Raw genomic sequence first — 12,261 nt, forward strand, 5'->3', positions numbered from 1 at the left:
TTCTCCTTCTTAATTTATGAATTAGCGCCTTGTATTACTGAATTTGTTTTTTCAAACATACTTACAAAGTATTGTGAATCTTTGAACCTAGTGTGAGATTCATTCAATTTCCTATGCATATGGTTTTATGGAATATTACTAAACAAAATTTAAATGTGAGTTATAACTGTTAAAAAAAACTTTTATCTTGTTGCGTAACATCTGCATTGATTTCTGAATTACAGATGTTAATTATCTGCAATCCGGACATCACCTTGAAATCACTAAAATGAGGAATTCTGTCCTCTGCCTAATATATTACAAAACTCTTCTTCACTGATGTTCTGTAATTAATTATGTCGATATCAGTGATACTACACTGTAGTCGCTTTAACCATATGTATCTTTATTGAATATACATATATGTAAATATATGTATTTGATGCATTTATCGTATTTCCCTAATTTGAGATATTGTAGTTGCTTCAAGCTTTTCCATCGAATACATCTTTGATATCAGCTGATACTTATTATACCACACAGTTCAAAGTAGATGGGGGATTATAGGTTTTGACCCATCAGTCATTCAGTCCGATACTCTGTCGGTCAGTCTGTTAGTCATATTCGTTTCCGGATACTAATTCAAATACTTTATGTATTGGATTGCAAACTTACATGAATATGTATGTTTTGTATTGATTTTTAGGTCTCTATATCTAAGGTGAAGGCTATGGTTATAAAACCTTGCTAACTAAATGTTTTTGCTCATTCCACATTGGCTATATGTATAGGGGGAGGGTTCGGAGATCTCACAAAACTTGTTTAACCCTGTCGCTTTTTTACACCTGTCCCAAGTCAGGAACCAGACTCTAGCTTTTGTGAGTCTTCTGTGTTTTTTTAATTTTGGTTCATTTATATGTGTCAGAGTTTAGTGTGACGTCCATTTCACTGAACAAGTATATATTATTGTTCAGGGGCCAGCTGAAGACCGCCAGCTGAAGCCCGCCTATGGATGTGGGAGTATCTTACTGTTTTGAATACCCATTGGTGGCCTTGGGATGTTTCCTGCTCTGTGGTCGGGTTGTTGTCTCTTTGACACGTTCCCTGTTTCCATTCTCTATTCTATTTGATTAGATCTGCTTCCCTCTTTCTTGAAAAATAAAATAGGGGATCATACCCCTCCACCCTACCAAATATTAATTTTATATAAACAAAATTTAATTTTTAAATAGCTGAAAGGAAAAAAAGGTGTTTTGAAATCTGTTGTAGTAATGTTTATCTTAGAAGGATCACTATAAAGGAAATAGAGTTAGCTCTGTATATTTACAATCTTTAAAAATGCTTTTATAAGATAACCTTGAAAGCATAAACTAACAAACTATTTTACAATGACAGTTCCAAGATTTCAAAAAGCCATTACAGGTATACCCTATCTAATCAACTGTTTACATTTCAGGTCATTAAAAGCACCTCCAGCAAAAAGAGAAGAAACAAATATGGTCGCCATGAAGGGATGGCTTTACAGGCAGGTAAGAATCACATTTCATCTGTTTGGCTTGTAGATCTTTAAATAAAATTCTTTTGCCATTTTAAGTACATAGTGGCAAATAAAATACTTGAGATAAAATTTGCACCAAAAATCCCCTGTCTTCATATAATTGAATTACATATAGTAATTCATCTCTAGGAGATACTGTGGATTCATTGTTATTCGGGGGATACTAATGTTCATGGTTTTCATGGTCACAGGTTAACCACCAGTTTAAAAGTTCAACGATGTACTATATTTACTATAGACTTGAATGCACACTATGGCAAAACCCTAAAATCAAATATCCACGAAAATTGAATTTTTCTTCAATTCCTTGAAAATTGGTACCTGCAAATATAAGTGAATCCTAATTAACTGAATAAAATCAAAATATCCACAGAAATTTAATCTTTCCTTAATCCTTGAAAATTTGTACCCACAATAATAAATGGATTCCCATTGACTGAATTTTTTTTATTAAATTAGTTAATGGAGTTTCAAAAAGAAAATAAGCATGTACACGACACTAACATAATTTTCTGTCAGGTAAAACTATATTTAAACTCATGAATAATTACTTATTATATTTGACACACATGACCTACTAACATAAACATCATGAATATTTAAGGTCCAGTGAGCAATGTTTTTTCCTAATCTGGACAAAAACATTTCTTTACTAGTTTTTCACACTGAACCAGATTTTAAACATATAATCTTCTTAATTTGTACCGTAGAAAGGCTTGTATAGTTCGCAGTGGTACATAGTCCGCACCCCCTTCTCCCCACGAAATTTTAGGTAAAAAAACTTTTTGTAACTGTTAGAAAAGGTCTAATGAAACTCCGGTAATTTCAAATCCTGTGCGGTCGTTTGCGGTATTTTCTTGGAAAAACCTGTTTTCCATCATCAAACAGAAGCTGAAACTGCTTGTTAATGATTCTAGAATGCTTCATGATTGTTAAAATAAGTTTAATTCACTTAAAAAAACAATTTAGAAACTTGTGTATGTTTAAACAGGAAGTTTAAAAAGCACGTGTAAAAGAAGAAATTAACCGGTGAGAGTCGAAATCCGTACATAACAGATATCACTATAATACGACTTTGAAAGTAAAACAGTTCCATCCTTTTGTAAAACAGTCTTTAATATATCTATCACATTAATGTTTGAAGGGTCTTAAGCTAATACAAACCATATTAGTCAGTATGAAACACCAAAACGGAACGAACAATAACCGATTTCGTTTTGTAGTTTACAAATTCTAAGCTGGTTTACGGTTGTCTTTTTCACTATGTTTGTATCGTTTCAATCGAGCAGATACCAGTTTATTTCAACCAATGCATTGAAAAGAAACGAGAAATTTGTAATGAAAGGTTTAGTTTTTATATTTATCAGTATTAATTTGAGATTGAATAGAAATAACTTATTAATATGGATGAGTTAAAATTATTAGTTTGAAAAATGATAAGAGCGCCCTCTACAATAGAAATAACAAAGATGGCGGAACGTAAACAAACCACCTCGACCGCGAAATTGAAATTTTTCTCTTATTTCTTGCTTATTGTACTCTATAGTCCGCACCCCGTCTGGAAGGTCCAATTTTGGAGAATAAAACCGCGGACTATACAAGCCTTTCTACGGTAATTAAAAATTGCAGAAAGGCCTCACCCCAGCTTTACATAGCATGACTGCACTTAGACTGACCAGTCTATGCTTTTGCGTATCTGCTCTTAGATTGGGTTAGTTGCAGCAAATACCAGTTTCATGAAATCTTTGGTTTGAACTTAAAAGTTCACGAATTGAATACAAATTTACCCCCAGACTTGGGGCAAGCACATTATATCCAAAAAACCAATTGAGACACTTTTGAATCTTTGACAAAATAGACACAAAATTGAAAAAAAAAAACCAGCAGACCAAGGTCAGTGTAAGGATAAACACAAATGATAAAAAAATTAACAGATACAGACTCGTCAGTTTGCTCTGAAAAAGTATCTTCCAATCACTGTTTTTAAGCATGAATGATTTATTGGTTGATTGTGTTTAACGCGACTATCAGCACTCCTGGCTATATTATGTTGGCCAGTTTTTATTAGTGAAGGAAGCCAAAGCACTCAGAGAGAACCACTGACCCTAGACAGAAAACCTGGCAATACTAGTCAATTAAGATGGACGAGCAAGTTTCCAACTCACAATCTTGGTTAAGATGAGTAGGGTTCCAACTCACAATATCAGCTTTAACAGGCTAGTGATAACTGTAGATGAACTACTTAGAACACTTGGCCAGCGAGCCTATATGTAATTTATTTCATGTATGAAAGGAAATGCCATTTAATACAATGTACTACAGATGCATGCTTTGTTCTATTATAGGAAAGTGGTTTTAAATCATGGAAGAAAAGATGGTGTGTTTTAGCTGATTTTGGGTTGTTTTTCTATAAAGGTATATATATTTCATGTGTTTAAAACTTGTATTCTAATGTTTATGCAATGAGATATATGTAATATGGTCAAGCAAAAAACAAAAAAACAATTGTTGCCTGCCTCCTTGCTACAAAAACTATAGGGAGGGCCTGTATAAATATTTGTTGTTTTACACATCAATGACTGCACTGAGGTGTTAATATTTAGAACTTAGTTACAGAGGAATAAAACAAATTTCTATGGACACACTTTTAGTACTAATGAAGGTCTGTGCAAAAGTTTAGTCACTGTGACCTATATTAAGTGTTTAAGTGATATTTCGTTTCATTTCAAACTTTGAATAGGACTAAGTTATCCGTATATGCATTTTAGATGCTTCTGAATGCCTATACAATAGACTGGATCATCATGACCTACATTTTATAACTGATTTTGAAGATTTGCATAACAAGGTCAACAAACTAGGAGTTAGTTGTCTTTTTGGACTGGTGTAAATTTCTTAAGATTTTACATACCGGTACATAAAATTTTCACAGATCTTATTTAAATTTCCGTAATTTTATTTGGTATTTTTTTTAGTTATTGAAAATGTTTACCTCGATATTAATTGAAATATGATGATTTTTTTCAGATGATGAAGAGAAAAACCAGATAGGTTCAATATTACTTCCTAGCTATAAAATAGGTCAATGTCTGCCTGGAGAATCTAGTAAAAAGTATGCCTTCAAAGCAGAGCACAGTAACATGAAAACCTACATGTTTGCATCAGATAACCAAGAGAACATGGATATGTGGATAAGTCTTCTCAAATCAGCCGCCATGTTAAGAGGACCTTCCATGTAAGTATTATTTTTGTGTTTCAGAATTAAAAGCATTTTGTACTTGAAGATAAAAATTTTCCAAAAAGAATATGTCAATATACCTTTGCTATTACACATGAACAAATAAAGTTGAATAATTCTATTATTAAAGAATTTATTATTGAAAATTAAAAATAAATAAACCATTTCACATCAAAATAAAATAACAAGATGTGGTTTGGTTGCCAATGAGACAACTATCCTCCAGAGACCAAATGATGTGGATTTAAGTAACTATAGGTCACCATTCAGCCTTTTACAATGATGATAACTGAGTTGTAAAGTAAGATCTGAAAGGCCCAGACATGATAAAATGTGAAACAGTTCAAGTGTCAAAACCAATGGCCAGATAACAAGATAATTAACGAATAAGAAAAAAATAAATATGGCAGACAGCAATAATGACAACCACTGAATTACAGGCTGTGTTTAAACATGTTTGTGAGTGCTCAAATCTCCCTTTACCTAGGACAGTGGCGAAACAGCACAAAATGAGAACAAAATGTCAAAAACAATTAGAAACTACTAAAAGAAACACAAGATTGGCTGACAAGAAACACAAGATTGTTGTCAGCCAATCAAAATCAATGAAACATATATGTATTAAAATTATGGACAGTCACTGACCACAACTATGCTAATTTGCTAGTAGGCTGGACTGAATATTTAATTGATTGTAAGTTGCTTAACATTGAGTCGAAAATATTTTATGCATGTTGAGGACAATAGGATATTTAAGGTTCAGTGGCGGATCCAGAACTTTTCATAAGGGGGGCCCACTGACAGACCTAAGGGGGGCCGCTCCAGTCATGCTTCAGTGATTCCCTATATAATCAACCAAATTTTTCCCACAAAAGCCCCCCCCCCCCCCCCCCCCCCCCTGGATCCGCCTATGAGGTTTATGATCTGCGTGATTATTTGATAAAAAAACCAACCCTGTTTGTTGTAAAATAAATATGACTTAGAAATGACACATTCTTGTTTCAGAAGCAGGAATTGAAAGACTTGTATTTTATAACTACTGTATATGAATACTTTAAAATATAGTGTCTTTCTATTTGGTTTACAGTACAGAAAAAGAACCTAACAATAACAGTCCACAAAAGCTAGTCCCTAAGTCTGCTTTTATGGAATGGGATGAAGATGAAGGGTCTCCTATGAGTAAAAAATTTTGGACTGAAGGACCTGATGTGGGGTCCCCACATGAAAGGAAACAGAGACCTCCAGAAAATAGATCTCCAGATTATAATAGAAGTCCTCCTAATCAAATAGGCACTTATTCCAACAATAGGCAGCATGAACCAAGAACCCCTGATGATCCTCACTTCCGAGATGATAAACGATCTCCTAGTAGTCCATCTTCAAGGCCCAAAATTCCTATAGACAAAAACATGCCAAAAGGAATAACATATGACCCTTTCCATGGTTATCGTAATGATCCAAGAAATAATAAAGTTCAGGAGCAAGAAAAAGCAAGTCCTAGAGAAAGGTACAATGAGAGACACAGAGAGCCAAAACAAAAGGGTCACAGACATCAAGAAAATGACTCTAGGCAACGATACCCAAGTGATGATAGCCGTCAGAATGATCCTAGACCAGGATATCCTAGTAATGAAAGCCGACAGAATGATCCTAGACAACAATATCCAAATGATGTTAGACAAAATGATCCTAGGCAACACTATCCAAATGATCCTAGGCAACAATATCCAAATGATCCTAGGCAACAATATCCAAATGATGTTAGACAAAGTGATCCTAGGCAACAATATCTAAATGATAATAGACAAAATGATCCTAGGCAAAGAGATCCAAGTGATGATAGTCCACATGGACCAAAATCAAGGCATAAAAACAGTCCTTATTTTAATTCTCAATCAGGAGTCCCAAAGGACTCCTTTAACAAATATGCATCAGAAAGAGTTCCTCGAGATTCAAGATCACAATATCCAGAAGAAGCAGATAGGTACAGGTCTCGATCTGCAGAAAAGCATCAATCAAATATGGATTCAAGGTATCCAGAAGAAAATTCTCAGTACGGACCAAGAGATTCAAGGTCTGGTTATTCTGAGGAGTCTGATCAACAACGAAGGTCACGTAAACGTGACCCTACAGATGGTCTTCCTGCCATACCAAAAGAACAAATGCACAATGCTTCAAGACGACATAGGGACTCTGATAGGAGATATGAAAGACAACGACCAAAAAGTGAATATTTAGAAAGACATAATGGACATTCACAATTGGATAATCCTATGTTTAATGATGGGAGACAACCACCACATGAATTTCTGAGTGCAGCATATGATAGACAACAAGAACAAATGCAAAAATCTCATGCGACTCCACAGGACCTGTCACCAGGTCGTTATTCTGACGATGCTCATGAGAAACAAGCACCTAGAAGTCCAGGGTATGATGATGATAGTGGTATGTATGATCCCTTTCAAACTCAAAGAATTTATGATCCTTTTCATGGATATAGACAAAAGCCTTCTTCAGAGACTAAAGCCAAGGAACCAGAGGTGGAATACAGTAAAATTATCAAAGTACGAAGAGGACAGGATAATGAACAACATCCAGAGGATTATCCTTACATGCAGATGAATTCTTCAAGGTAATTTAATTTTCTAACTCAATATTGTTTTTATACCATGTATCTAAAGAATATAAAAATAAGAAGATGTGGTATGATTGCCAATGAGACAACTATCAACCAGAAAACAAATGGCCTGGTTTATGTGCAAATTAATAAACCAAAAACAATTATGATACACGGCAACAAATGACAACCACTAAATTACAGGCTGCTGACTTGGAACTGGCACACACAGAATTTGGTGGGGTTACATTTTCCTAAATATTTACTTCTTTATTGCATTTCAAAATTTAGTAAGCAAATTAGCAATCTACAAATGAATTTTGTTGTCCATACATTGTATCAGCACTTATGCCCAATACACATCAGATTCTGATAAAATTTATGGCAGAAGGTTTAAATCAGTCATATCAGATATGTTTGGAAATGATATTTTAGCCAATTGATATTTTGTTTTCAATGTATATAATATGGTTACCGTTATCAACATTGTAAGTGCTCTCCGGCCTACATTTTTCATTGTATTATTTATTTTGACGAGTTTGTATTATGTATAGTTGTTTTAGATCTTTTTTTAACAAAGCACTCTCATCAAAGATAAATAGATCTCTATTATGTTTTGTTTTATTTATAGAAGTGGGAAGCACCCTGATGACTACATTACACATGATAGGTTACAGCAATCTATGCAACAGGATAGGAAAGATTTAACTAGTAGTTTGCGGGAAGGAGATAATTTCGGACAGTACTCTCCACAAACTGAATCTCGACAGAGAGAAAAACAAAATCCTAGTAGACTGGAGGATCCATATGCACAGTCAAAGTATGATAGATCACAACCTCAGGAAACAGAACAAAAATTTGTGTATTCTTCTCAGGACAATTTTAATGAGGAAGATCCATATCACATTCGTCATAATCGTGATCATTTACCCACGCATGAACAATATCATCCAGGTTATAGAGAACCTGAAGACGGATATAGTACATTGACTAAATATAAAGATAAATCAAATGGACCGCAACCTCAAGAACCGTCACGGACAGAACAGACTCAACTTTCTCATTATGACACAAATCCTGACCTTTCTCATCATACATATGAAAATATTCACAATACACGAAGAGACATGATGGATGACACTCCAAACCGACCTCCACTACCTACAGCTGTGCGGCAACAAATTGTTGAAGAAATTGCACAAGCCAAAACTCCACATACTTCTCAGGAAATTTTAGATGCCGAAAGAAACTTGGAAGTTAGGATGCAGCAGCCAGCTTTCTTTAATTATCCCACTCCAACCTTGCCACCAACTCATTCACATCAGGTAGGTTATATGGAAAGTAGACAAGTTATATCAATATATGATATGGAGGTTGAAGTTATTGATGCTCCAGGTAGTTATGAATCTTACAATACTGCTATTCAAAACATGTCATATAAAGTTTAGTTGATACTTACAGAGTTATCATACATTACTGGTGAAGAATGTGACATGTTCGATACATTGGAATAAACAACTATATGTTAACAGAGGATTATAATCACCAAGATATTTGTATTAAATGGATTAGTATTTAAACAATTGTTGATCATGCTGTGTATAGTGTAATTTTCAGGTTTTTACTTAACAATAAAAATTTCTGAATATTTTTTAATGACAATTTCTTGTGAAATCAATACTCAAGTACTAAAGGTTCAAATACTTAAAAGTACTGGAGTACTCTGATAATATAATCGGTACTAACAGTTTTAAGTGTCATTTATTCCTACTAATTAGTAAACAGACAAAGGGTAATCACCCACATGTACATCACACATTACATTTTATAAATTTTAGCTACTGGTTGAAAAAGAAATGAACTCACAACTTTCTTACTTACTTTAAATTTACTTACTGTTTAAGAACCCAGTCATAGACCCAAGATATGGTAAGCCATCAGATTCCATGGGAAGACAGTACCATCCCCATAGAGATAATTACCATGACAACCGGTCTTATGACCAGGGAAGATCAAGGTATCCTGAAGGTTTACCTACTAGAGGTCAAGTTGAAGAAGACTTAAGGATGTTGGTACAACCCGATTTAAATGCTGATCCTCGCTCCAGACATGGTAAAAATGCATTTCACAATTATAGTTGATATCATTACGATTTGTATTTCAAATTAGTAACTTGTTAAAAAATTAATGAAAATGTTTAAAATTTGAATTTTATTAGAATACAAGTTTCAACTTTGGCTTTTACATCTTAGTTTTCATTCACGCTTTAAAGCTTTTTTGCACAGATTTCAGTTTCTAAAAAGCTTTGATTGAAGTGTTCTAAATTTTACTTTGATTAATTTAACCTTTTAATGCTGCAAACAAAAGTTGGAACTTTAAATATAAAGATACTACCAATTGTTAACGCTGGTTTTCAGAACATGTATGTTTCATTTTTGCTTTGTAACAATTTATTGCTTATTTTTCAATAATATTTTCCATTAACTTAGATTTATTTTTCAACAATTCATCATTATTAAATGGTTAACATATTTACTTAACTTGTTAGCACTTTCAATACACTTCCCAATTAATCCTTGCACTTGGAAACAGAACATATTTTATTGATGTTTGTCCTTTAATGATTATTTGTGAAATATTTGATAGCTATCATTTGGAGTGTGAAATGTATAAAAATGTGTGTGAAAGTGTGTTTTGATGTGTGTGTTTTAGATAATAACCAAGAAAGCTTGTATTTTTCACTGCTATAATGGTAGATTTGCTTTCCTACATGTTCTGACATTATAATAAGTTGAATTATATAATAATGCTTTCTGTAAAAAAAAATCAAAGTATAAGCTCTTTGTCATAACATGTATGTTAGGGATTGCAAGTTTACCACATTGCAGTAATTTAGTGTTGCTTTTATGGAATGTAATTTCTTAAATTCTGTTTGATTTATGTTACAATTTCATAATATAAAATTTATTTATTACCTTAATTATAAACTCCTGCAAACAAAAATTTTGGGGGATATGTAGAAATTACCCTGTTCTGCCATTCATCCATCTGGCTGTCTATGTACTTTATAAGCGGTTGTGAAATATAATTTTGGGCCGACATGTTAAAGGGGAGATAATTATTGAATTTACTTACTTCACTATACTAATAATATTGGGAGGGGGTTCCTTTTTACAAGATCAGGATAGTTAGGGTGATATTTTCAGCTTAAATGTAATGAATTACACCGAATGAAAAACAGATATAAATGGGTTTTTTTTTCAGCATTTATTGCAAATTTTCTGTCTTTGACTTCAGACTTAAATGTCACATTATCCTTGTTTTGTATTCTCAGCACAAAGGCCACATATTTATATTCAAATATTTTGTACAAGGATTTGAAGTCAGTTTGATCAAAACAAGAGTTAACTTCATCATACATTTAGTTGCCGTCAGAAAGATAATTGATAAATTTGTTAAGTTTTACTTTATGCTTTTATAATGGGGAAATGAAATTGTAACAATAACTGTTGTTTAGTTTTGGTAGCTGATTTTGAATAGCTTTGTTAGGCTAAGCAAAGATATATGTTTCTGGTTCTTTACGTTTCTGTATCTATATAATTTTTTATCGTACAAAAATTTGTTTAGTTAAATAATTTCTGTTATTTCATTATGGGCATTTTTTTTGTGAGAAAAATTCCTGCAATCAGCAGATTTAAAAATTGATATGGATAAACCACTTTTCCCTACTGTTGGGATTAGGGTGCAGTACCAAACAGCTTCTTAAACCTTTTAATTTGATTTATTTATATTGGAAAGAAAGAATATAGTGAATTATATATACAGTCAAATCTGCTATAAAGGTCACCCACTGTAGCCATATCTAAGCCATATCTAAGCATTTTGAACCTCAATTTTAAGGTCACTTCTCTTATAAGGTCAGATTTCTCTGGTCCAGAAGAGGACATTAAAAACAGGTTTGGCTGTACTTGAGAATATGTTGGATTAATAAAGTATAAATGCATGTATCAGTGTATAAACCAGAAACATATAAGTTAGCCAAAGTTGCACTCTGTTTGAATATGCATTGTAACATTTTTTGTCTTGTTTTTCTGTGTAGTTTTACCATAGCACAAATCTGTAGTGTCAAGTGCACAGTTATTGCTTGCATTAACTTTATTTACCCTTGTTTTATAGCTAAATTTGTTTTTATAAAAAACAGTCTTGTTTCAATTTTTAATTTTAATATTTATTCATTATTAAAGCTGAAATACAGCTTTTTGTTAATATCTTTGTACACAACCTTGTGCACTTTTTTTGTTTCAAAAGTAAAGTATGAGATTTAGTTATTTAGTATATCAATATCAATTATAAAGTTCTCCCTATCTTATCTAAAAGGTTGAAAATTGAATAAGATGCTTAAGTTTGTTTTGTTTTTTTTTTCTTTTTCTCACTGATATGATGCTTAAATTTGCAAATATGAATTAAAATTTCTTTATTAATCTTTGGGACTATTTAGAGGTTTAATTATATGTTTTAGATACTAGAGAATGTTTTCAGTATATTTTCTATTCAAAGAGTTTAAAATAGAAATTTCATTTTCAAAATATTGATCTTTTAGAATTTGATAGCAATAATTCTAGCTCTTAAAGATATTTTTTTGCTAACAAACAAAAAAATCGTTAGAAGCCCATACAAATATTTCATATTCATCTTATATAAAAATGTTTTCTCTGTCTTTGTAAAAAAGGAAAGATGTCATGATATGGTAAACAATAGAATCATAGAGATATGAATTATACTTTGAAAATCCTTCTGTTTATTGTTACTTAACTGTCCTCTAGATAATAGCACTATACACACAAATTGCATGCAAGCATATGTAAC

At 32.6% G+C, this 12,261-nt stretch overlaps 1 protein-coding gene across 8 annotated transcripts in view; it reads left to right on the forward strand.

Moving 5' to 3' along the window:
• LOC127705489 (uncharacterized) overlaps positions 1-12,261 on the forward strand; it is a 74,764-nt gene that overhangs the window by 33,919 nt on the left and 28,584 nt on the right. For all 8 annotated transcript variants that reach the window (XM_052209807.1, XM_052209809.1, XM_052209811.1 and 5 more), the window contains 6 exons: positions 1,436-1,508; positions 3,883-3,952; positions 4,565-4,772; positions 5,863-7,410; positions 8,027-8,720; positions 9,300-9,507. In XM_052209807.1, the coding sequence (XP_052065767.1) occupies positions 1,436-1,508; positions 3,883-3,952; positions 4,565-4,772; positions 5,863-7,410; positions 8,027-8,720; positions 9,300-9,507 (2,801 nt within the window). The remainder of the gene's footprint in view (positions 1-1,435; positions 1,509-3,882; positions 3,953-4,564; positions 4,773-5,862; positions 7,411-8,026; positions 8,721-9,299; positions 9,508-12,261) is intronic.

This window comes from Mytilus californianus, unplaced genomic scaffold (assembly GCF_021869535.1).
Source record: "Mytilus californianus isolate M0D057914Y unplaced genomic scaffold, xbMytCali1.0.p SCAF_6, whole genome shotgun sequence".
NCBI lineage: Eukaryota > Metazoa > Mollusca > Bivalvia > Mytilida > Mytilidae > Mytilus > Mytilus californianus.